Source organism: Camponotus floridanus, unplaced genomic scaffold, assembly GCF_003227725.1.
Source record: "Camponotus floridanus strain SB8 unplaced genomic scaffold, Cflo_v7.5 scaffold26, whole genome shotgun sequence".
Classification (NCBI taxonomy): domain Eukaryota; kingdom Metazoa; phylum Arthropoda; class Insecta; order Hymenoptera; family Formicidae; genus Camponotus; species Camponotus floridanus.
Genome location: NW_020229392.1, coordinates 1,501,482 through 1,515,324, shown reverse-complemented (window position 1 = coordinate 1,515,324; position 13,843 = coordinate 1,501,482). Strand labels below are relative to the sequence as shown.

At 35.3% G+C, this 13,843-nt stretch overlaps 2 protein-coding genes across 5 annotated transcripts in view; both read left to right on the top strand.

The window, feature by feature from the left end:
• Positions 1 to 13,843, top strand: part of LOC105257029 (UPF0489 protein C5orf22 homolog) — a 580,793-nt gene that overhangs the window by 122,516 nt on the left and 444,434 nt on the right. The gene's annotated exons all lie outside the window — the stretch shown is intronic.
• Positions 2,250 to 13,843, top strand: part of LOC105257028 — a 52,823-nt gene continuing 41,229 nt past the window's right edge. For 2 of the 4 annotated variants that reach the window (XR_889635.3, XM_025409349.1), the window contains exon 1: positions 2,250 to 2,412. Coding sequence is in view for 1 of the 4 variants with exons in the window: in XM_011267370.3 (XP_011265672.2) it covers positions 2,604 to 2,684 (81 nt within the window). In the remaining 3 variants the exon portion in view is untranslated. Of the gene's footprint in view, positions 2,685 to 13,843 lie in introns of all 4 variants that reach the window. The other 2 variants (XR_002192821.2, XM_011267370.3) reach the window with 1 other exon arrangement.

The window sequence follows — 13,843 nt, the reverse complement described above, 5'->3', positions numbered from 1 at the left end:
TTTAAGAAATCATATTATATTACAGTACAAACAAAAAAATATATTTTATAAAAAAATAAAACAATTAATTTTATAAAAATATATAGAAAATAAAAAGCAGATAATATTTTGCATTGTTTCGAGTGTTAGATAAATTGCAGGAACTACTACTTAATTTCAGATTTTCTAACATGCAGAATCTCAATAAAGTTTCTTGCTTCTATTTTTGCAATTTTTTGACAAGTTTTTCGATTTGAGAATAATCATATCGAGAAATTCGTTGTCCTACTTTCAACCCTCTCCATGATAATATGCCTCCCTGATTCACTCCCACTCCTCGACTCTGATCCTCCCCAATGCGGAGAGGGATATAACAGGAGGAAAAGAGCGAGAGAAATCACCTCCGCGATCAATACGGTAATGATGCCCCCGCCAGGATGTTACTATGCTAAGCGTTTCGCTGTTTTATACTCGCGATTATGCTGTATCCTCGATTCTTAGGCTATTTGTGCTCGAATCATGATAGGTCTCCCTTATGGGATTTCTTCTTTTTCCCTTCATTTCTTAAACTGTGAATAATGACACTCTCTTGATATATGTGAAATCAAATTCGCTGAGACGTATAAGCTTACTGTCATTAATGAACCTAATTAAATATTCAAAAGTAAAATAAAATATCATATTAAATCAAAGATTTCACATGTCACAAAATACGGATTTTCTCTTACGCTTACGAAAATGATACGTCTAACAATTAAAACATTATTGTTCGTGTATTATCTGAATAATTTTATTTTTAAGAGAGAGAAATCTTTTGAAAAGTAATCGAAAGTATCACATACTGTAGCTTCAATAATTTGCTCACGAAATATGTCGGTTTTTTTTCTCCACGAGGATTTGTGTCACACGAACCCGGGGCGAAATATCGATAGCTTCAGCCCCGGAAAATTGGTCCGGTAAAAAAGTGCTACCTGATCAACATCCACGACGAGCTGACGCTAAATCTGCCCCACAGTCAGTAACCCGACAGCCGTAAGTTCGCGGATGCTTTGACGGGCGCGGGGGAGGAAAGGAGGAGCGACGTACGATAAAGCGTTTCCTTTCTATGAGCAATGAGGCGAAAAATTGCTGACCTCCTCTTACCCCGCATCATTGACTGGCTGGTTACCTATCTACGATGTTCCAGCCCTTCACACGATTTTCCAATACCTCGTTTACTATCATCCTCATTACCATCCTTCGCAAGAGTAGTCGTCTTGTTACGTATCCTCCGCTCGATGACACGAGAGAGAAAGATCCTATGTATCTCCCGGTAAAATAAAATAATATTTTTCATTTTATTTATTTATTTTTTTTTTGTAAATATGTGCGCATTTTATTTTTATCGCGTTCTCATTATAAATGTATGAGTATAAGTTGTTGCAGGTTATCGATTGCCATAAAATTGTTAACGTTGCTTGAATTGTATACTGACAGGATGAAGATTTTCGAATCAATATAAGAAAGAATTATTATTAGAGAGACAGCAATATATATTTTGACAAGTTTTACAATTAAAAATTATATAAACAATTTTTAAAACAACATCTTATTATATGTGTTATGAATATAGGAAGAAAGTAATTATGAATAAGAAGACAATGTTTCTCGATGAAAATGATGATTTAAAAAATTAATTACTCCAATTGAAAGAGCAAGAGAAAATAACAATTACAAGAGTCATAAGTCGGTGCCGACTCGTTTTTTCTATGGATCACTTCTAGAGATCATCGTTCTAACAGTTTCTGCAAATTTTCACGAATCTTAAATCTCATTTCTATTCTTTCGTGAAATGAAATTTAACTATGATGCGACTGTGGAGATAGGTATTTAAAGATACCCTCATGTGCTCCGCGTCGGAGAAGGTCACGGTCGTGAGAAACAAAGTCAAAGTAGTTTGGAATACCGTGGCGAGTTGTCGATTAATTTCCTGATGGTTCTCGCGTTTATCGCCCACAGCGGTCGGCAACGAGAGGGAGGGGGTTTCTCGTAGTAGAAGCGTAGAGGACGATGAGGGTGATTAGCAGAGTCCGCATGCGCCGTCTCTCTGGCGTCTCGTAGCAGCGGCGGCAGCTAAGAGACCAGGGGCGACCTGAACCCCCCTTTTCCCGAGCAAGGGGGGGATGGTCGAGGAAGGGACCGCCGCAAGGGGACGGTGGGGAGACGCGAGGGGAGGAGGAAGCAAATTAATACGGGCGAGCAAGAGGGTCCAGCTAACGAACGAACCGACGCCAAGTCTAGTGCCGACCAGCGCCGCGACGCCTCGCAATCCTCTCTCTCCCTGTCTCGTCTCTTCTCTTCTCTTCTGCCCTGTCGCCCTTCGTGCCCAACGACAGGGCTCTCTGTTGTTTGACGAGCGTGGCTCGTCTGGATCGTCTCGAATCTCGCCACCCGGTAATAACGCAACCGATTGAATCAGCTTAAGGGTGAGACGTGGTCACGTAACGAGTGAGCAGTGTGAGCCCGTGAGTCGATGGATGAATAATCGCTTAGCTTTCGCGGAGCGAGATCTTTCCATCCGTGTCGTTCTCCCGTTCAGCGCGATCCTTTCGCGGTGACGGTGAAGTGTGAAAGTATCTTTGCCGATGATACTGGCCATGACAGTGAAGAATGGGATTCTCTTTCGTCTTTGTTTCATACCGCGGCCGACTGTACAAAAGTTGCACGTACGTATCGTGCAAAGAGAGTAACGATTTTCTCGTTCGTTGATGATGCGCGATTCTTCTTTCCAATATTCAGTATTCAAATATTAATAATTTGATCGTGAATGTAAAATAGATTTTCGGGAATATCGGAATTTTCGATTTTACAATGGCGTGTCATAATACTGTTCAGTTTTATGATAATTTTTTGACTGAGATTCACAGTTATTTTACACACTGTATATTTTTTTTCTTATTACTTAATTATGAAGTTATGTCGGTATCAATTATACAACGCAACATCTTTTTCTTAATAATTTATTTATTAATTTCAAAATGTTTTATATATTGAAGTACAACTTAAAAAACATAAGAGAGAGGGAAAGAGAAAAAGATGCGAATACAATTTATCAAAAGAAATTGTAGTAGCGAAGAGAGCGTTTAGCATGGTGTTAATTAATCTTCATCTCGATAGCGTGATTAAATGTAGATTATTTTTTTTCAATGGCTTAACTCCACCTCGTACGTATTTTTTTCCCATGTGCGCCATTTTACTATTTTATGCCTTCCTAGATTGTAATCTACGGTAATTTATGTGTAACCGAACGAAGACTCTCACCATGAACAGTAAGAATAGCATGATAATTATAATGTGTCGGTTACGTTTCCAAAAATAATTAAACGCGTCAATTGTGAATGCAGGATTTATTAGCAAATTTATCATTATTTAATTTTATGATCTGTTTCTGGTTTAATTTTGACGTTTAATTTTGTATATATATCAATTGATCGTGTTCCGTTTATCATATCATTTTTCATAAATGTTGCATTTTGTTTTGTGTAAACGTGTTTGAACATCATCCGCTACCGACATCTGTAAACGTCATCTCCTATTCCGCCATATTTGTGCGATGCATTCTTAAGCTATTTGTGTATTATGAATTATTATTATCAATCGAAGCATATATTTTACGATATTAATAGTGCAAATATCTGTTAAATATATCTGCATTGCGAAATCTGTATTGGAAATAAATTCATTAATTAAATTATAATTTTAAATCAATACCCAATATTTTTTGAGTGAAGTTTGTGATCTTCTGCGTATATATTTTCATACAAAAAGAAAAATAACTATACTTATTTATCACGAAATTAGGTACGTTATACTATGATGGATTATTATGTATATCATCAATTTCTCATTTAAGATGTTTGCTCAAAGTCATTACACAATCGTCGCCTATTTTCCGCTGTATAAATCTGGAAAATGTTTGAAAGATTTCACAAAAATATGCAAACGCATGTTTGCTCTTTCTGACAGTACATTTCATGATCGAAGCTCTTATTAAAATCCAAGGTCTTCGTGCCACGGAGACGAAACAGTCTCCATAGTCTCATTTTAATTAAACGAAATTCCGCGTGCAACAAAGGGCGGCAAGCCAGCCGGATAATTCGAAAGGGCAGATACGTGCTTCCTGGTTGGTCGAGTTTGTAGACGCGGGTGGTAGCGGTCGGCGTCGAAGGTGGAGGACAACGGGGGGTAAAAGCAGTTCTCTAGGGTTTCCCCGGGGTAACTAGGCGCTGAAGGGAGACGGTGAAGTGAGAAAGAGTGGAAAGAAAGAGTGAGAAGGAGAGAGTGGGGAGAAGAAAGAGAAAGAAAGAAAAGGGAAGTGCGAGAAAGAGCGAGGGGAAAGAAAGGGGAGAAGAAGAATGAGAGCGAGATCAGAGGGACAGGAGTGAGGGAAAGGCTGGAGCGGGATCGATAAAGGGAGTGCCGGCATGAGAATGGGACAGAAGGAACGCGTCAGGGCTGCTTTTGCTATTCGAAAGATGATCTTAAGCGGGTCAACGCAGCCGAAAAATCGACTGTGTAAAGATTTCGAGATTAAGACTCGATGGGAGATATCGAGATGAAACTACTTTCAATAGAATTGTAACGATTTAATTGTATCTCTTGTACTCGTCTTTAGCACCGCCTATTGATCGATAACATTTCTAATTATATTTATAAAGAAAAACAGAGGGTCATTTAAATAAATTTGTAATTTATTGACGTCGAGAAAAATGTGTCTTTCATTATTCAAGAAGATTAATTATTTGCAGCAACCAAGAATAATAAATAATCATTGAGTTAATTATAACTTGGAAACCTATCGTCCCTTGTCTTGTATTCTTGTTATCTATTTACGGAGCAAATCATTTATATAAGTGACGCAGAATTTCACGTAATAATAATCTATAATTTTTTCATCATACGACGGTCACTTACTAAGACGACAATTCTGTTTTATATATAACGTTCTATTTATATTTATCGTAACATGATCCTGAATCTGATCCGCGAATAATGAAAGAACGGCTCGAGATAGGATGAAGTAAACCAAAAGATTTACGTTGATCGTAAAACAACATCGCGCCACGTTCTACGTTTTCGATCTAACGCAATGATTATTTCAGATCTTGTATCAGATTAGTAACGCGGCCGGTTTCATAATTATTATCGTACATTCGCCGCACGATTATTGCTGTATATTATTGCAGCGAGCGTCCGCGCGTTAGTGCCGTCTATTCGCCATTAACTACCCTGCCATTTGTTAACGTCGCGCGGATAAATTTATCGTATACGAGGCGCGCATATACTTTCCGCGATACGTAATGCCTGTTTCTTCTCCCGTCCTGCGGCGAATAATGGATGATCCGTTGAATATCGGTGGTCAAGACGAGTTGCTAGTCTTCTGGGCAGTGGCGACATTGAGACTTCCTGTAGAACAATGTTGACTAATTGCCTGTAATTATGTTACTAATTGATGCCTGTGAATGTCAATGATTTAAGAGACATAATAATGGTAGAGGAAACTGGATTAGAATTTTTATAACATTTTTATTTTACAACTATCAACTTTAATATTCGTAAAGAATGATCTTGAAGGAACCATGACTAGGCATGTACTAGCATACAATGTGTTAATTATATTCCCATTGAAATAATACATATTTAATTATATATATAATGATATAGAAATAATATCTCGTGTATCGGAATGATTTTTCTTTGCTGAAAAAATTTGGCTTCTCTTCTTTGTTCGTTTCTTCATTTAAAATATTATTTGTCGAATCTAATTATATGTATCGCATATCTCGACACTTTTATGCAATGATATCAAAGATGTTTTCTGTTGTTTAAATAGAAATTTTTTCTTTATAAACGGAAAATTGCGAGAAAATGATGTGTCTTGGCAAGACAAGCAAAAATTTGTTTTAAGGCGAGATCGAATTATTTCGACGTGACGGAGAGTTTACGATATTCGGAGTTATATGAAACAGGGGCATCAACGAGGGATGGGATAATCCTTGCAGGCGGATTATTCGGGATTCTCCTTGGCTTCGGAGTAAAAAAGAAACGGGGCTGACGAAGCTCGCCACTTTCTTGCAGAAGCCTTCGCCCTTCTGCCAACTTCTCCTGATATATATTGTTCCCTTATCCCTTTTTCTTCCGCTGTTTTACCCTCCTCGCAATACCCAGTCAACGCACGCTGCTTATACACGAGCAATTCCTTCACAGTCGAGTATTAAAAGTTTATGTTAACCAGTAGGTACGCTGCGAACGAAGCGTTTAAACCATATTGTTTCTTGCACAGCGAATGCATGAGATATATTATCTTATAAATAATTTTTCTTTTTTTCGGCATTTTTTTCTAAATATATAAACAGATAAATATTTAAATTTTACGTTGCAAATTATCATTACAAATTATTATTACAAAAACAAAATTAATTTCCACCTTTTAATAAATAATAGAATTAAAACTTGTCTGAAAAATATTCTAATAAACAATAATTACTTAAAAATTAATAAAGAGCAAGAGATATATAAAAAGAGCAAGAGAGAGTTGAAAGAATGAAAAATCTCTCTATAATTATTATAATTATTAAATGCACATAGTATTTTTATGGAAAATTTATATGACATGGGAAAGGTTTTATACGCGCATCCCAAAAGAATTTGTAGAGGAAGATCAAGTTATTTATGAGATGATATTTCATGCATTCGTTGTGCAAGAGAAACAATATGGTCTAAACGCTTCAAAGCGTACCTACCGGCTAACGTAAACTTTTAATGTGTCGGTTTATAATATCATGCAGCAGCTCCGAAATAATGTTCGACCCCCTGTCTCGCGGCACTCCTTCCCGGTCCCTCTTTTAACAAGAGTATTCCTCATCTATCAACAGCTTTCTTTCCCTTCTCGCCCTTTCTCGCGACGCACGCTTTTCCGGGTAAGATTTATGAAATGGTACTTTGTACAGTCTCATTTTAGCATACGCCTCGATTTACTCTCCAAGCTTGGGTCCTGAGCGTCATCTTATTTAGAAAGTTTCGAGGCATAGCTACAGCATTGGTAACAGCCTCATAGAGAATGTCTCAAAAGTCCAACATTCGTGTGTAAGAATATTGTAATTTTATATTTTGAATTTTTTTTTTCTATATTTTTTATTTCGATTACAAAAAGGGGAACTGAAAATCAATTATATCAAATGGACAATTGGTTTTATACAACTTATCTTAACATACAACATGTATACATATTTTTGCAGTTTTATAAAAAATATAACAATACTTTATAATAAAACACCGTTTATGATACAATTTTGTAAAATAATAAAATAAAAATTGTAAATATTTCAGAGATATTGTATTTAGCATACATTTATAGTATACAAGTGCTGATATTCTCAAGTCTTGTTGAGATACCGAGCTGAAATATGTTTACTGCACTAAAAGCAGCAGCGTATTGACACGCATGTAGTTTGATAGCACGCATGTCTGAGAAGCTACGTGGCGGTTGGTCGAGAAAGAAGGAATCTTTTGCTGAGGGTTTCTCGTGTGTGAGCGTATAGGAACGCCAGGAACGCACAGCTACGTATCAGAGAATTCCACGAGTCAGATTTAAGGCGCGTTACCCGCGCACCCTCATGCCACTCCCACATCCACCCCCGAAGTCGCATCCATCAAGTCTTGATTTCCAAATATACCATCTTGCGATTGGTTGGTTTTCTTATCCGACTTTCTTTTCTTCCTCGGCCGTTTTCTTTTCTTTTAAACAATTTGGCTTACGTAGCTTTTTACTCCAATAATTTATTAGACGGCTACGCATTTTGGATTACATTATGTTTGCGAAACCAAATTATATTTACATTTACTTCAAGAAAAAAAAATCAATTTTTCAAATCTTTTCCTATCGTATAGGATATGATTTTGTGTGTAATTTTTTCGATAATCTCTTTGCACATAAATCCCAAAAATATATAAATAACATTTATTCTATTGTTTGAAAATTTATTATCATGTAGTTTTTGGGATGAAACTCTAATTTGTTTCTAAGACATGGATTTTTTTTTATTTACATTTCTTGATTTTACTCGACAGTAGTATTCAATGGTTTCATTTTATTCGAAATAGCCTGCATTTATCAAGACATCAGTACTCTATTTATTTTTCCACGAGTCTTTCGAGACATTTCTTGGCAAAGTGCCTCAACTTGAACAGAGTTGAAGAAAGGCGTTTTGAAGCTCAAAGTATGAGGTTTGGCATACGGAATAAGACGTCTATTTATCATTGGCCCGCCGGTAGCCACGGGTAATTAAAGCCGCTCCCCGTCTTGTGACCTAGATATTAATTAGGCATTCGCGGACGTCGTTTACCGGTGGGCCACCTCGAAGTGCTGCCTGCTGTAATAAAGTCGTTTCACTGCCATTAATCGTTTCGTGTACATACGCTATTACAGTGCGGAGAAAAGAAACGCATGTATGGTAAGTACATTATGCCCGAAGTAGGGTGATAAAGCAGCTGCATCCGCACATTGCCATTTGTTCACGTATTTTTATCTCATTTGTTCCTGCTTTTCCTCCTTTCGAAAAGGGCGGAATAAGGTGATAATTACATTCGAATTAATTATCCAAATACACAAGCAATGAGCAATTTTATCTCAATAAAATTTGCATACGATAGTATGATTGTAAAATGAATTCTTTAATGGATTATTTAATTAATTAAATATAATATAATATAATATTTTGTTTATAAAATCAATGTAGTAGTTAACGTACTGTTTGTTGTAATTTGTTTATCGAAATATTTTGAAAAGAATTTATATTGATGCTGCAGCTAATCTATTGAATACATTTAAATTCTGCGAAAGATAAAAGCATGCGGTTGTATTATGAGCTTTTATATTTATTAAAAAATTTGAAAAATATTATAAATTTAGCTTTAATATAACATTGACTTTTTCTCTCTATTAATTACATATACACACACAATTACATATACACGCATATTATATAAAATAATATATATGCTCCGTTGCTAAACTGAAATTAGAAGCTGCAGCAGATGCAGATGACTCATGCACATGACTAAAAATTGACTTTTACGCGGAACCGAAGTGTCCCTGCATATTTTGCAGGTGGGCCGCTCGAATCTTCGGTGTGGTCGAAGCTCGACACTCAGAATAGATCAAAGTCGGTGCGTCGCGACCAAATTGCTGGTCGCAGATGCACGCATAATCTCCGGTATCGTTCGTCTGTATTTATTGCATCGTGCTAGACTTGCCGCCGCCTCTCGGTTTAAATGATAGAAAGACGAGGAAACGGGAACATCCGTCATACTAGCGACGATTTATACGGGGAGACCACTCAGTACGAAGCCAGTCGTATTATCATTTCTCAAAACACAGTTGTACAAGACTATTCACCGTATATTTCGTGAGATAATGGATTTTATTTAAATAGACATATGAAAACTGTATTTTAATTTGAGCTTGTTCGAATTCTTGATACGCAAAATACATGTATCTTACGAATAGTTTCGATAAACATACATTTCTACAGAAAGCGAATATTTATTCAGGAGGCAAACGTAATATTTTTAGAAATAGAAATATTACGTAATATGTCTCTCAGTAGTATTAGCTTGGTTTCTTGGTAAGAGTTTTGTTGAAAAGAGCGCCTAAATATAAATAATTCTAAAAATGGAACTCTCTCTTTGTATAGACATCTTAATGTAATATTAATCAATGAGAAATCTTATTATCTTATTGTATATCATTTTTCCTCAAGTTTAGAAAAATTTACATTAAATAGGAAAAATAAAAGGGAAGAATCTCGTGCATATTTAGAAAAGAGAAAATTAAAATAAAATATTCGCAAAAAATTTCTTGTAAACAGTTATAAATATTTATAAATCTCTGTTTTTAAAAAAATTGAACAATAAAATTTGTAAAGACTTCTAAAATGCGTTTACAGAGTCGGTCGTATTTTAGAAATTAAATTTATGGTCGGATTAAAAAAAATACATTTATTCGTGAAATTCTCACAGCAGGCGTTGCTAAGGGGGTAAAAATTTATTCGAATGCATCGGGATATAAAATAAAAATGCGGCTATATGCCGGTGTAGAAAAGCCGGAAGATAAACCGTAGAAATAATTAGTCGTGCCCATCACCGTGGGCTATATATCGTTTCTTCCATCTCTTAACGAGCGGCCCGAGCGAATGGATCGTTCGGGCCGACTGTGCGTATTCTTTTTCAGTTCTCATGCGCGTAGAATCACGCGTGTAGTGGTCTTAAGTCAAATAGGATGGAAGCACTTTTCGGTCCGAATGACCGTATAATTTTTTATGCAAAGTCGAGCCACCGTACCATTTCGAAAACTGTAATTTGGCAGCTTATGAAGTAGGCAAGTATATACCGTCCGATTTGGTGCAGCCGTGGACTCATCACGTCTATGCGCAACGGTTGCGCAAGGTGGCTTTAGCCGAGGTGATAATTACCACGTCAAAATCTTTTTATGGGGGATCCCTAATTGTAAACAACGAGCAGCTAACGAGTGATTCTCCATCTGCCAGATAGAAGATAATGTGGATAGATCCATCATTTTGATGGTTCACTAGGACACAGTATGTGTGTATTCCGACTTGAGTCGTTCTGGAAAACACATATGAACCTGAAACACGGTGCAGTATTTCTAAAACCTGGGAATAATATTATAAGGAAAATTAAAGGAAATTAAATTATATGATAAAAACCATATATTTAGAATATTTCAAATTATTTTTTTTTATATCTACGCATCTTTCGTTGAAGTTATATATGATATCGGGGATGCGATTAATTATTAATTAAGTGTGAATATCGCCATGTTCCTTTTACTTGGATGACCTTTTACTTTACGAAGTAGAAAGGGGAAACATAAGTTTCACGAAGTAAATATATTGTTAACAGTAAAACGTAACTATCATAATCTTGCGCATAGTTTCATTAAAGCGTGGCAAATAAGCTTGTTTAATACCACGCAGCCGATTAAATGATAAATTAAGCGGAGAATGGGTAAATTCACCTCGTACGGCAAGTTATAATTTATCATGCGACCGCAGTCCCTTCAGTATAAAATATCTTTGGATGCTTACGTGCGCCCAGGCTTGAAAATGCTAATCATATACTTGAAACTGGTATCCGCGTATGAACTCTTTGCTCATGTTCATTTGTAAGTCGCAGACTGGTCATTTGCCACAGTATCTTCCGCAACGTAACGACACTTTACGAGCGGCCTTACAGTTGCCTTTTTTGTTTGGTTGCGAGAGGCATCGTCGCAATTTAATCGCTCGCTTGCTTATCTAGCAAGACTATTAAATACAGAAAAAAAGATGCATATAACATACAGAGAGCAATTTTCGCACGATCGTGCGTTTGTAACAATTAGGTGCATATGCAACTTGCCGGACTTATTTGATTTTTTCGCCTTTTAGTGCAATTGTAATTTAGAGATTATTTTATATTTTTTAAAATTATTTTTATTTTAATTAAATTTGAACACTGATGCGCGCGTTTAAGAGTCATAAGACTTTTGCATTCTTTTATATCGCAATACATTTTTTCGAAGACTCGGAGATTTTTTTTGACTGTCCAGTAATTTTATTTTTCAAAAAATATGAATCATAATAAAAAGAGAATTGTTTAATTTTCTTTATACAATGAAATATTACAACTCCGCTGGAGTTGATTACCTTAAATTTTGAAATTGGGTTTACTGATGTATTGAAATTTCGTTATCGGTATTGGATTATCCATATAGGGACAGGTATTAGCCAGGCATTTAATTAGATTTTATTACGGTGAAAATTACATTTTATCGACGTTCACTGTAATGAAATTTTATTATGGCATATTAGTGTATGCGTGCAGAGTGTTCGGGGAATGCTATATTTTTTTCTAAATTTTGAGAATTTCCAAAATTTTAAATTTCTTAGCAGGCATATAATTGGATTTAGATTGCGTTACTGTATTACATTTTAATCCTGTGGTCGAAATATTTAATCGATTAAAAGTATAATTTGATTGTTTTTATTGACACTTCGATATAATATTTAAAAATATAAATTAACGAAAGAGAAGTTTATGTATATACGTCTATATATTAAATATTATATTAAATATTATATTTAAAAAAATAAAATTAAAAAAATTAATTTAAAAAAATAAATTATTTTATATATTAATGGGAAAATTTTTAATATATTCTTTTTTATAATGATTAGTACATGTTTTTTTGGTCATTTCTTAACGTGATGAACAGACAAAGTGCGACGCAACATTTTGCAAACAGAGCATTGAAGAATAAAACAGGGATAGAGACAAAACGGGGAAGGAGGAAATATGATGGACAAGTGATGTAGACCGTGTAGGAAACATCTTTCGATAGAAATCGAATGCTAACGAAGCTGATAGCGAAGTCCCTGCTTCTTCCTGGGACAGGACAATAACCGGTATATGCGCGTCTGTCCGTTCGTCTGTCCATCCGTCTGTTCGACCGGTGCGTTGTCCAATAGGACGCGCCTGTTGTCAGTACGGCAAGCAGGTGCGACCGTGACTTGCCTTCCTCGTGTAAGTGTGTGTATTCCTGTATGTATAATTACGCTTGCACGTACATGCACGATATGTATGTACATACGTATTACGTGCTAGCTTCATCTAGTACATCCCTTTACGACTCATGTGCATATATGCGTGGATGCGTTTATATAGCAATAGGCATTGGTACATTGCTGCGTTACATGGATATATGGAGTGATCATCTTAAATCACACGATTTTCGAGATTGTGATAGGTTTAATCAAATTAATCATTAATCTTTTTATAAGAAATATCTCGATTGAAATTTAAAAAATAACGACAGTTATAAAAACAATCTAATAAACCGTGCAATATAGCTTGCAGATATAATTTATCGGTTTTTCAAGTAGCTCGAAATTTTTTTTTTTCAATTAATTAATATATATATGTGTGTGTGTAATATATGTCTCTTTCCAACCTCAGTTCAGTAATATTTTATCGAGGACAATTGTTAATTACAATATATGTATGTCTCTTGGCTTCATATTTAGATACGTATCTCCAATAAATTTCATATTAATGACTGCTGATACGAATGATAATTGCATATATGTATATTTTTCGAAAAATTATATCTGATCGAATCTGCTAGGAGATAAAATTATTTAATAATATTATTTATTTTGACATTATTTACTGACTTTTTAAGAAAAATTGATATATAATTGGATAATAAAATTAGATTTGTGATATTTTCCGACTATAATTATCCTTATTTAATTATCTTTATTTAAAAAATTCATACCTATTTTGATTTCATATTTTTTTAAAATTTCATATTAATCGAAATATTTCAAATTGGACATTTGTATTAGCATTATTCGTATATTTGATTGAATGCATAATAAGATATTGCCTCTTGTTAACAGTACATGTATGCACGATATGCACTGCGTATAATTAAGATCCATGCGCAATTCGGGAGCGGATGGATGTGAAAAGCGATTGTTTTGCAATTCTTGTAATAAACGTCCCGCACATTTCGCTTGTTCTTGACCACCCTTTCATTTAAACACCGTGAATAATTCACGGCGGATCTTATTTTACATACAACAAACAATAGTGTCTATCAGAGTCGCGCATTGTACACAGGGTAATATCGCTTATCTTCCTTAATTCATTAACCTATCTGTATAATTCCCTCTATTACAGCGTACTCTGTGCCTCCATTAGTGCGTATATCCACCGCAATCGTTACAGCGCATTTACAAGGCGGGAATATACATGGGGGTTA